The following is a 12,899-nucleotide window of genomic DNA, read 5'->3' on the forward strand; positions in this document are numbered from 1 at the left end:
GTTTGTTGCCTCCCTCGGTTCCCCTAGCTGTCCAACATATCTGTTGTACTGGAAACGCTAACGCCTTACTGGCCCAGTTTCCAGGGTCTCAGAACGAATTCGCACCGCCAGATAGCCGATGAATTTCCCTCAAGTGCTGTAGCTGTCCAAGCAGTGCTTCAGTCTGAACTTGATGTTCTATTTCGTGGGGGTTTGTGTGGGAGAACGGACACAAAGTGCACACAGAGATAGAAAAACCCCTTAAAGAAAAAAAAAACATGAATTTCACATGTAGGAAAACTCATGTGACACACACGATTGTGCACGTGCAACCCATGGGGGAAACGTGGTTTTGGAACATTTTTCGTGGTGTAATGTGTGAAGCCCATTCATGTGCCCACGTCATCACATGTTGCAGCATGTGGTAAACGGGTTACACATGTGATTCGCATGTTTTTCACGCGGGAAACGTGAGACTCGTATTTTTTTCTGTAAAGGAAGGGTCAAAAGTTGCAGTTATTTTAACTGATTGGGAGTTACCATTCAGGATTAAATACAGTAAACCTCTGAGCTCTAGTAAAGGGTCATGGCAATGTGAAATATAAACAGTTCACACTTATTGGCATCAAATGTGTAAAAATAAAATACATCTGTGCGGCATCTTCCAAGAAGAAATCCAGACAGTAGTTTGTGTAATAGGAAACGCTCCTCAAACAATACCTGCACAACTATAGTTGAGGACATCCACAGGCCGACCTGCCGGTCAGTCACTCACTGGTGCTGCTCATGCTGACGTTGCCCCTCAAGCGTTCCTGTGGGAAAAGACGTCTTATCTTCTCTCCCCATCAGCACCCCCGCCTCACTCCTTCAGCTCTGAAAGTAAGGATATCACAGAGGAATCTGATTATTTAATGTCCCCGAAAAGATATTAGCACAAAATGAAAGGAACACAAACCTCTCTTCTATCTCGTGTTGATCTCTTTTAAGGTCACGTTACGGATCACATGATGTTTTTATGCAAGCGACTTGGTGTCTGTTGCTCCGGACAGTGATGTTGTTTTTTTTGTGAGTTAGATGGAGACAAGGAATTATTGTAGCTGGAGTGGGAATATGGGAAACTGTACGGAGTAGGACTTTTACTAGCAACAAGAGAGTATTATTATCAGTGTCAGTATTATTTTATTTCAAAATTGTCAGATTTGACTCAAAACAAGCTTTGATGATTTGCAACATAAACATAAATAAATAAATGCAGCCTTTGTCATTTCTTCTTCAACGATTGGCACAATGTATTGGTTTGGTTGTAAAGCTATAATCTTGAAGTCCTGGTTTATTTGGCCGTGTCCACTGTCACTGTGGCGAAAACTTGTTGGACATACTTTACAGAAGAGCAACTGAGATGAATCTGTTTATAGCAAAACTCACATTGTTTTAATTAAGAAGTTGGTGTGTAACAATTTCACCCATGATTTGATTTCATGCTGCACAAACTGGCAGTGCACAGTGGAGTTGGTTATTTACATATTAAGTTATTTGTAGAGCCTCTGACAAGCGCAGTTTTATGTTGTTTTTCTCTTTCCCCCCCCCTGTGAGACGCACATGGCTGCTCTGATCTGTTAACGTGGACGCCGAAATGAAAACGCTCCACGCAGCAACAGGTAACGCACACCCCACGCAGCCAGTGTGTCGACACCTAAACTATACAGGGAAACGGTCTGTTGTCACATGTACACTGTATAATGAGAGCAAAAACCCAGTGTAGTTTCTAATTATATCATGGCGACACTTTACCAGGTAAGGGGCGGGGTCTTCCCCGCTGCTCCTCCTCCCATCAACCCCCCCCCCCCCACCCCTCTATCGCTCCTGTCTTGGCGTGAGTATCCATATGTGTCTCGCTATGAACGAGGGTAACCAAAAATCAGGTGCCTGCTTTTTGGTTACAACTCATCACTTGTCTGACCTTTAAAAATTGCACACTGATGGCCATTATCAAAGAAAAACTCGTTCTTTCAACGGTAGGACCTGCAGCCGCAGGTGTGAACACAAATGCGCAAGCGAGCCGTAGCCGTGCAAGCGTGACAAGTAACGCACACCCCAACGCATCCGGTGGGTCCCAGGCCTAAACGTTTCTACTCGACTAATTGGGGGCCGCCCGTGTAATTACTGCATGTAAATACACTGAATGGGCGAAGTAGCGTCAAACAAGTTTCATTTAGTGAACGCTTGCACAAGCAGAGTTTTAAATGTCTCTATACATCAGCTTTGCAGTTCAGCTCAGGTTCTGCTGATTCTTTTGGTATCTGAATAGAAACAGACATTTTCCACATTACTTGAAGTTTCCCATGAGAATTGGTTTTTTTGGGGGGGGGGGGTTTTTTAATACTGCAGGGTAATTCTCTTCTCTCCCTGTCCTACCATGCAGGAGCCTTTGTATGTTATCCACACGTTTTCATTTTTATCCTAACGGACAGCTGACAGCCGTCAAACTACATCAAGTGATGGAAAATCACCAAACTGCACATCTATTGCATGAGGAATGTTATTTATTTTATTTTTTTCTCCATCATTTCAGTCGGACAGAAAAAAAAAAAGCAGCAGAACGTGAGACAGATTAGAGGAGACGCTGTGGTGGGAATTAACCACTAAACTATCTCTGGACAAAGTGTGAGCCCAGCAGTTTCGTCATGAAACCGATGTTATGGGATTTGATTTAATTTCTAGGAATGTTCTCTTATGGAAAGAAAAAATAACTGAGTTTTTTTTTTTTTTTTTAATGCTACACATGAAACTTGCTAAATTGAAGCCACGCGGCCTGCTGTTAAAAGCTGGTGCACTAAATGTCCAAGGAAAGTGATGTGCGCAATGTATATGGACTAATATATTTAATGGGAATGTGCTTAAGCGTCATATATCATCTGATATGTGCAGTCAAAACATACGCTTCAGCCCTGCATCTGCGATTTAAGGATAACATGTTCATGTTTGGCTTTTGAAAAATACCATATATGTAAGTGCGGCAAAGTGAGCCATAATTTGTAATGATAAGAAGTATAAACAACATCATCGCTCTGTCGGCAGCATTTTAGTGTTATGTTCAAACTGTACATGTGATTTTAAATCTGAATCAGTCTTAAGCTAAGAGGAAACCAGGTCCAAAGCACACCGAGCGATGAAGGACAGTATCAATTTCATAATGCTAAAATTTAAGCTTGAAATTATTTATGATGGCATTAATGTGGTTTTGATTTTCATCCCTACTAAGAAGTTGCATGGAGTTTTCACATAATGTCTTCCAGGTTCAGAGCTCCAGGATAAGCGGGCATTTATTTTGTCTCAATAAAGAGCAAATAGGTGAAATGCTATTTCAGGAGGATCTATTCAAGGATTTCTGTGAAATAATTCAATTAAAATAAACTCAATAAAGTTGTAATCTTCCTTGAGGCAGTGGGGACGGCTGTTGCTGGAGCAACAACGTTTTTCAGACAACAAAAGTACAAACCCAGAACACTTTGTAAGATATAGCAAATACTTATTAATGCTCTGTATTTTTTCTATCCCATTTCTAAAAGCCTTTTGGTTAACTCCAGCCTATTTGTATTTTTGCTTATTAATATATACTGTCTCTGTAAATAACCCAATTAATAATCAATACCTACTGTAGCATGTGGTTGTTGTTTTTTCTGAAAACCAGGACATGGGCTTATCCGGATTTATAAAACACATTTATGGACCAGTTCAGGTCCGTTAACACACTGTTTGTCATGAATAAATAGTGTGTTGTAAAAAAAATTTATGTTAAAATCACATGCCAGTACCACAGAAATAGAAAGTCAGTTTGGATCATTGTTGCATATAAAAGTGGACGTAGCTTCCAGTTCTAAAAAATGAGGCCAATGTTGAAGTGCAATAAAGTGCAATACCACCGAGGGCCGGTTGGCTTCAAAAAGCCACCGGCTCCCCCAGACTTCCATTAAACATATGTCATGAAATATAAAGTTGCCAGTTTTAGCCTCCTTGCAATGTTTTATGTTGTTGTATGTTTTATAATTGATTTTAAGATTTTACTGGTGACTTTTAAGACACTTCATAACCTCTCTCCCTCCGATTTAGCTGACCTTATTGCTCCATATAAACCTGCTTGTAGTCTGAGATCCTCAGACAAAAAACTTTGATCTGTTCCGGAAGCAGAGCGCCCCCCAAGTTATGGAATGAGCTGCCGGAGGAAATAAGCAGAGTCAGTGGCATCTTTTAAATCGCTTCTTAAAAAGTACGTTTATCGGAGGAGCCTTTGCTGATTTTAGTTGATTTAGTGGAACATGAGTTTAGAAAAGTCCTATACAAATCAAGTTTTTATTATTATTATTATTATTATTATAGATTTTTTTCCGCAAGTTATAATGGTGTTGTTTGCTAAAGGCCCTCCTTCTCATCAGTTTCCTCGTGGTTCATCTTAAAATAATTCCATCATTAATTAGATATTAGGCCTTCAAAAAGTGGTATGTTTGGGGAGGGGGGGGGGGGTCATGTCTGTTTGATTGACATGCTTGTGGTATAGTCAGGTTTCCTCTATAGGTGGGCGGGGCGTAGTATCCTCAGGTTTCCAATCAGATCTACCGCTCATTCCTCCCCGGCTCGTCCAAATATGGTCACTTCTGGCTCCAAACCGCTTCGAACTAGCAAGATTACAACAGCTGAAAAGTCAAACTCGAGGCTTCATAACAGCAGTTCAGAAACCAATGGGTGACGTCACTGTTGGTTGGACCCCTTATGATCCTCGTAGCCACGCGGATTTGAGCCAGTGAAGTGACACAGTTCAGATGATGTCACAGAAATATGCGAGAAAGACCTGGTATCGCGTAATTTCATAATACTGCAATAAAAGCAGTGTCAAGAGGTCATGGTCATAAGGTTGTCCTAAACATATAGTATTTATCAATACAAATTAGTTGTATATCCATTTAATTTGTGGGGACCATGTTTATGTGTTTCTGGGAAGGTTTTCAGAGCCCAGACTGTCATCCAGTGTTTATTTATGACCCTGATCCCTGAATTTCCTCAGTATTTCATTGTGGCTTTGTCACATACTGATTCTGATCCCTCCCCTGGCTGGTGGCTGGTAGGAATCTCATGCCCGACTGTATGACAGACAGACAGACAGACAGAGACAGAGCTGTGTTTGGATAGTAAACAAACTCACTGTACATAAAACACACACAAAACAGAGGAGCAGAAGTTACAGAACGTTTCTATTTATCTTGCCCCGTTGCCTCCTCACCCCAGACATGCCTCCACATGGACAGACTGTGTGTGTGTGTGTGTGTGTGTGTGTGTGTGTGTGTGTGTGTGTGTGTGTGTGTGTGTGTGTGTGTGTGTGTGTGTGTGTGTGTGTGTGTGTGTGTGTGTGTGTGTGTGTGTGTGTGTGTGTGTGTGTGTGTGTGTGGTCATTGTAGTGACTGATCAGATCCGAACAAGCCAAGCCAATCATGTCAATCCCCTCTGGTGAGTCGCCAGTCCTACAGTCTTCACACGGGCAGAAAGATGACAAAGTGAGACTCGTTGCCTCTTCAAGTGAAGAGATTGAGGCTTTTGAGTCATACTGTGAGTGCAAAATAATAGTATTACTGTTCAACTGAAGGCAGTCAGATGCAAAGTTTCTCTCTGTATGGTCAAACTTGTTGATTTCACCAGCGATGAAATTTAAAACACTATGTTTGGAGTTGGTAACCCTGGCTCCGCCTGCCTACTGCTCTAGTCTTGCGCTCCAGTCTTCACTGTGATTATAAACCCTGCTCACATGAAGTTTTGGTCAACCACACTGAAGGCTGGACCAATCCGCAACCAGTGGGGGTGGGCGAAGTGCGACGACGCTGAACACGAAGTGTTTGCTTTGAAATGTAGTTTCAACAAAGGCGGCGGTGGAAGAGCTTGATGTAGCAACGTTAGCATATATAAAGACATTGAAGGCAAAGTCTGCAAACTCTGCAGTGGTCATTCACCACCATAATGTTGCACTGTGCTCACATTTGGGGAGAGTCCCTGTTGTTTACAGCTTGATAGGTTTCGGCGCACAACACATGTCACGTAATTATCATTGGTGATTGATTAAAGGCTGCTCCAATAGTTTGAAAATGAAAATCAAATTTTAGACTGTTTTAATTTGTGTGGTTGTGTGTGAGCATGTGATGGTTGTTCTGAGTGAATGATTTATGTTGTTTCTATGTGTAAAATTAGAGCTCTTAAATATCAGATAACAATTATTTCATTTCTGTGAAGTGGAAACCGCATCGCTCCACATGCCAGTATTTGAAGTATTGAGAAAAGCTGCCCTTTTGAATCTAGTTGACTGTATGTTTTCATGTAGTCCACTGGAAAACAAAAGGTTGTTTCTTCATAAATGTCAGATCAGGGAGTACCGGTTATTGATCAACCTTATATTTCAAGGTCTAACACAACATTCATTTTAGGAAAAGACTAGCCCAGCTGTGCAGCTTCAAAGTTGTCCCATATTTTTGGCGGTAAAAACTCACCATCACTAATCTTTAGGAAGAAAAAAACATATATTATCTCTTCAGCAGGTGGGTGTGATTCAGTTTCATTTGAGTACACGTGGCATCCCGCTAAATTAGCTACGCTAAGTCCAGGGTCACAGTCGTACAGCTGTCTGTAGAGTTTGTGGAGATGCTGTGGCGGTCTCTATATGCAGTGGGGCGGAAGTCTCTCGACAAACAACAGCTTTGTTTTTTAGTGATAAGGAGATCAATTAAATCCCATAGGAATCTATCCCTGCTTTGTTCTGAAATGTGTTTAGATGAGGACATAGTTTAATTTGATCTTTTTTTTTTTTTTTTTTTTAACATTGTCATTATACATCTATAATAATAAACCATGGAGTTCTCTCTCATTTTGGTGAGCAATGCATCATATTGCTACAAATCTGGTCTTTAAATAAAGGACGAGATAAATATAGGTTGTATGCACAAAGAATGTGATGTTTTCTGACATCATGAATTTGTATAATTTATACAATCTATTGGTCGATAGCTGTAGTAAAAGGCCCAATGTACTTTATCTCTTGCGTCGAATTGAAGTGTCTCATAACAGCTTTCTGTCGTATTTAGAAACAGTAAAACTTCCATGGCTGTAAAACTACCAGAACATCATGATCCATTTGGATTAAAAACAAATAAATTGCACTGCTGTTTTCTTGAGATCATTCCAGTTGGTTGTAAACAGACCAGTAAAAATACAAAGTACACACACTAAACCACTAACTAAGTTCATTCTGGAGATTCTCAGCATTTTTATACTTAAAATTTGATTTGTTCTTCAAATAAACTGTCACTGCAAAAACAAACGGTAAAACTATGTTTGCCATTTTAAACAGTTTGCCTTTGCTTGCGCTCTTTCTCCTGACTCCTCTTCCTCCCTCTCTGCAGAGGGCTCGCCTACTTTGAGAAGAATGTCGACAACGGTTCCCAGTCACTCTTTTTAAATTTCCCATGCCTTCTTCCTCTTCGATTCCCACTGACTGTGCCACAGAAGCTCCTCTTTGTTTGTTTCTGCCAGCAGAGCTACGATGCAGCTTGGTTTGCCTTGACCTGAACTTTTGTTTTCATTTGTTTTTATTATCCCTCCCTGATTATGATAGTTGTAGCCGGAGGATTTATGTTTTTGGGTTAAAGGTGTCTAATTCGTGAATGCTATATCTCCCGAATGCCTTTAAGTGATTTCTTTATATACGGTACAAACGTTCTCTTGGACTCAAGGATGAACTGATTTGTATCTTGGTGGTCAAAGGTCATTGTAAACTCACCAAACATGTATGTGGCCATAACTCAAGAATTTCTACACTATTTACAACAGAATTTCACACAGATGTGATACAGGATAAAATTATGAAAAATGATGACGTGGACATGGATCCCAAACTTGATTTGACACTTTTATTTTCTCCTCCCGTCTGTGCTTGCTGATTTGAAAATGTGAAAAACACATGAATAAGAGATCATTTTTGTTTTGGTGTGGTAAAGCCTGAAGGCACACTTCAGTTGGTTTGGTTTAATAAGTCTCTGTCTTTTTCTTTCAGATTGTCCTTTCTGCCAAACCGGAGCTACAGCGACAACGGGCAAACAATACTGGCCAATGAGCATGAGTCCCAGGACTCTCTTGGACCACTATGAGTAACAGAACAGTGACATCGTATTCTGACATGGGGGACCTCTGAGTTGGTGTTCTTGGCCTCTTTTTTTTTTCCTCTCAACAGTTTACTATGAACGGACCACACCGGTCGATTTTTGAGGACGCTGCCTGACCTGGATACTCAGTCTGTGATGCTGCACTATTACTGCTTGACTTAATTTAGTACGTTGATGCTGTCCAAGAAAGTCCAGAGGTGATACTATTGCAGTGTATCAGCCAAGAGCAGAAGGTTCGGACTCTAAAGGAGCAAAATACAAATACTTGTATCAATGGACTGCGTACAAGCTGCCAGTGTGTTTCCAGGCCTGGCCTTATTGTACAACCCAAAGAACTGTTGCAATTAGTTCAACATATAGGTCACAGGATCGGAAAATCAAGCCAACGGTCCGACACCAAAAATCTCAAACAAATTACAAACCAAACTCTGCGAACAAGACACGAGACGCAAGACTCCTTCTGCTTTATCACCACTTAGATAACATTTAATAATTGCTTGAATCTAACTTAAAACAACAAACATAACAGAGCTAACAGCCAGCTGGTCATACAGATGTCTGCTCTTATTAAAGTTTCATTTATTGTGCCGCTGTGTGTTTACTTGCCTTTTACCAGCATCAACTGCCTTCAACAAAGATGGCACTGCAAAACTGCTGGATGCAATGTCAAAAGTGGATGTTTTTATCTCCATTCTATATTGCTTATTCCATTTTGAAATATCTGTGAACAAAACACCAAAGACTGAAGATATGGAATTATCTTCCATATAAAAAATAAAATAATAATTCCTACGCAGGCCTAATTAGAGCTTCAGAAAAACGGTTCTGCTCTCACGTAACCTTTTCACGGGACATAAAACATCATTGGACTTAGAGTATGTCAGTCGGCTGAGAGTTTGAAATTTGTTGCACCTCTGACAAACAGGGAAGTTGTCGTGCAGCTGTACATCAGTGTGGATGCCAACTGTCAGTGTTAAATTGCTTTTTATGGACGTGATTACCATCATCATCCTGGACGAAGCTACAGAGATGTCGTTTTGTAAATTCATAAAATAAAATTATGCAAAGTTTGAAAGCACTGAAGTACACACAAACACAACCACTGGACAAACACTCTGCCACACATGTATTTGAAAACATAAAAAGCTTCAGGAATATGTGAAGACAACTGGTCTGGTGATTAATGCCCTGTAAAATGAACACGATGTCTTGCATTCTTAAATACAGATGAAGCTGCTGTGAAAATAATCCTCCCACCACAAAAGGACTAAATTAGGGAGACACTAAGAGACAAGAAATAGTTGTAGGCATACGACATCATATTTGTAGAGACCACAGCTAAAACCCTTAGACGTATTTTAGATTCCACTGACCAGAGCTAAGCAGCTGCAGGTGAAATGATTCTTGTTCTGTTTTTTTTCCCACACTGGAAACTGAATCTGCAGCTCGAGGGAAGCAGCTAAAAACTACAATGGCGAGGCAAAAGAGAAGACCTGCGCGACCTTTTACAAGTTGAATTTATGCTACAGTCTGGCCTGAAGGCCCTTAACACCATTTTGAATCATCAGGGTTTTTTTTCTATAGCATTCAAAGAAACTAAAAATAAAAGTTTGGGGGAAAAACCAAAAGTGTAATTTATTTATAAAGAGTTTAACTCAGAAACTGAACTGATCTGCTTCTTGGGGCTGTTGTTAATGTGCTTGGATATGATTTGATTGACTGTGAAACGATAACATGAGCCTTCAACCCATAAACTGTCGTCATATTTGAAATACAATTTTGCAGTCAAACTCTTATTGGTCCATGGAAGCACATGTATCACATGTCACTCTTAAGAAGAGCACATAAAAAAATTTAAAAAAAATTAAAGGTTAAATTTTTGTGATTTTGCTTTTGGGGTAAATATATATCTTAAAATTAGTAAAAACATTTTTTGGAGTAACAAGTTTTTCTTTTCATCATCATGAATCTCTAAACAATCTTAAATGATATGGCTGGCCAATGTCCTTTATCTTCCTTATTTGTCAAATTCCACTGAAAACACAAACATGGTGTGTATTAGTCCATCTCATTACTTTCTGATTTCACCACTCTATGGCTCTCAAGTCAAAAGCCTTGTAAGTCCTGCTGAAGATGCAAATCTTATTGAACTGCCCCCAAAATATATACAGCTTACTGTATAATTCTTAAGTGCTATCTTCAGCCAAAGGTTTGGTATGCTTTTGAGAATTTACAGTAGCGGGACACTAAGGTTATTAGTGTCACAGAACCAAGGAATATAAATACTGTATAAATCAGGCTTCTCCTTGTTTTTTTGTGATATTTTTTTATGGCAACAGGAAAAATATAGTATCTCAATCTCTTTATCATTTTATGTGCAGAAGAATTGCAAATCACTGCTTTCATTGTAGCCTATAATAAATCAAATTTCTTTACAGAGTTAAAAAACTAAAAAAAACACCAAACATTCCTGTAAAATGAATGAGTATAACAAATGAAAAGGTATTATCAAAAGGGGGTCAAAATATTGTAATACTGTTCTGCATCAGTTTAATATCAACCACTAACATTAACATAGTTTTCCTGTTCACCTTGCATTGACACATTTTCCAGTAGAAGAACTATTTGCTGCTCTCTTCACAGGGAAAATGAAAAATCTTAACATTTTAGTAACATCATAACAGACAATATGAGTATGTTCCAAATTAGCTTTGATAAGCACATTCTGGCCAGGGTCAATATTAGGATATGATGTCTCTCAATGGAATTTATTCAGTATTGTTTGGCTTGCTATATTATATTTTGTAACTATATGGAAAAATTCCATATAGTTGGTCTCTACCAACACTTGTAATAGTAAGAGTCTTTAGCTTGTAGTTTTCTGTCATTTGGTGTTGGACTTATAGTGTACAGTGAAGGCCACGGTACATGGCAAACCAGTGGAAGGTTAAAAACATCTAAAGTCAGCCCAGAGATGCAGAGCTTATTTTTGTTCTTCTCAGTGGTTTTGGCATTAATAGTAATAATAACAATAATAATAAACTTTATTTATATAGCACCTTTCAAACAAGAAATGCAGCTCAAAGTGCTTCACAGCAAGATAATTACATGCAGTGTTTCACATAAAAACAGATATAAAGGAACATTTTAAAATGTAGAAAATAAATGAGATAGAACAGATAAAATGCATAAAAAGGAATACAAGTAGACTTGATTTGGGTCGTTCTCTAAGATTGAATTTATAATATGAAGTTGCTGAAAAAGCCGTTGTAGCAGTTGTACGTCTTGTGCACTTTTCTAGAACTTTACTTCACACAGTCAATCTCCTCTTCTGCTGTGGTCTTTAAGGTAGACTCGTCAGTGTACCTCCAGGTTTCTGCTAAACCTCGGTGAAAAACTCACACGGGTCCAACCCGTTCGTACACTGCTAAAATTCCCTTTTCACTAACACATCAGTCTTTTTAAGTTTTATCAAAATATATAGTTAAAACATAAATAGTGATCTGTTCACATTTTACTGTAGAGTCATCTGACTTAAAGGTGGAACTAAATATGACTCAATAACACAGGTTTAACTCCCCATCAGTGTTTGCTGCTCAGTTTACATATTGGACTCTGTCTCTCTTGTACTCTCTGTCTATCACAACACCTTTTGAAGATTGACATCCAGAAGTGTGAAACCAAATGAGCCGCCTACAGTGTGTCATCACTGCATTTTCAATTTCCTCCTTCAGAAATCAACAGTTAAGTCATCATCTTTTTCTTTACTTTTCCGTACTCAGCCTCCAAGTCGAAGCTCCGTATTTCAAAATTATCGTATAATGATAGATAAACAGAATTTGACAATGAAACTTGAACATTTTTGAGATGTTAGTTTCCAATCTGCAACAAGTACGAAGAAATGTACATTAAATGTAAAGTTAAATGTACTTAGAAAGTTTATAGGGTAAATTTATCTAAACAGAGACATTTTTGCATTCAGTCTTGTTTCTGGGAACCTAACAAATGGAAGTCCAACAGTCTGTCAGTCTTCTTTAAGCTATTTTGGTAATAAAAAAAAATAAAATAAAAAATAAAAAAAAAAAATGTGAAGGATTTAGTGGCATCTAGTGGTCAAGGCTGCAGATTGTATCCTACTGAAAATCCCCTTTCCTCATCTTCCCCTTTCAGACAATAAATCCCTTTAAATCCTACAGACTAAATCCTTAAAAATAGTCATGTTAACTTGTGAGAGATCGAAATATTTTAAAGTCACATTTCACCTAAAAGTTTGAAATTTGAGCTTGAAGCTTCATTCATACCAATGCACTGGACACAAATAAGTCAGGGGACCACTAAAGTAATTACTGCTCATCTTGAGACAGCAATGTCCGAAACAGAGTTATTAAAAAGTACAACCTCAGCATGATGCTAGATCAGAAATGATATAAGAGTCATTAAGATTCATTCTCTGAACCAGAAATGTCTGATTGTGACAGTCATTCAAAATTCAATTTATGACCACCTGAAGAGGTCCGGTCTCTTTTTTTGTGAACCATCTGTACACATCTGTCAAATATGGTGAACAGTTGCCTCTCATTACCAGATTTTTTTTTGTAAGCAAATACATTTTCCCCATTTTTAGGTACGAGGAAGCCTATTTTAGTCTTTGCACACCTTCTGTTGCTGATTAGAGCTTGAGCTGTGTGATGTGCTCCTGCCTTCTGTAAGACAACATAAGAGTCA

The 12,899-nt window shown here is 38.9% G+C and overlaps 1 protein-coding gene across 5 annotated transcripts in view; it reads left to right on the forward strand.

Moving 5' to 3' along the window:
• The window catches only part of LOC138624385 (5-hydroxytryptamine receptor 4), a 48,599-nt gene extending 39,838 nt beyond the window's left edge, over nucleotides 1-8,761 (forward strand). For 3 of the 5 annotated variants that reach the window (XM_069704569.1, XM_069704577.1, XM_069704597.1), the window contains one exon: nucleotides 8,066-8,761. In XM_069704569.1, coding sequence (XP_069560670.1) covers nucleotides 8,066-8,159 — 94 coding nt within the window. In that variant the 3' untranslated portion in view covers nucleotides 8,160-8,761. Of the gene's footprint in view, nucleotides 1-1,536; nucleotides 1,638-8,065 lie in introns of all 5 variants that reach the window. The other 2 variants (XM_069704585.1, XR_011311149.1) reach the window with 2 other exon arrangements.
• Nucleotides 8,762-12,899: the final 4,138 nt, after the last annotated feature.

This window comes from Brachyistius frenatus, unplaced genomic scaffold, assembly GCF_029030835.1.
Source record: "Brachyistius frenatus isolate BFR_SWC_R1_liver_20210118 unplaced genomic scaffold, ASM2903083v1 Contig_3, whole genome shotgun sequence".
NCBI lineage: Eukaryota > Metazoa > Chordata > Actinopteri > Embiotocidae > Brachyistius > Brachyistius frenatus.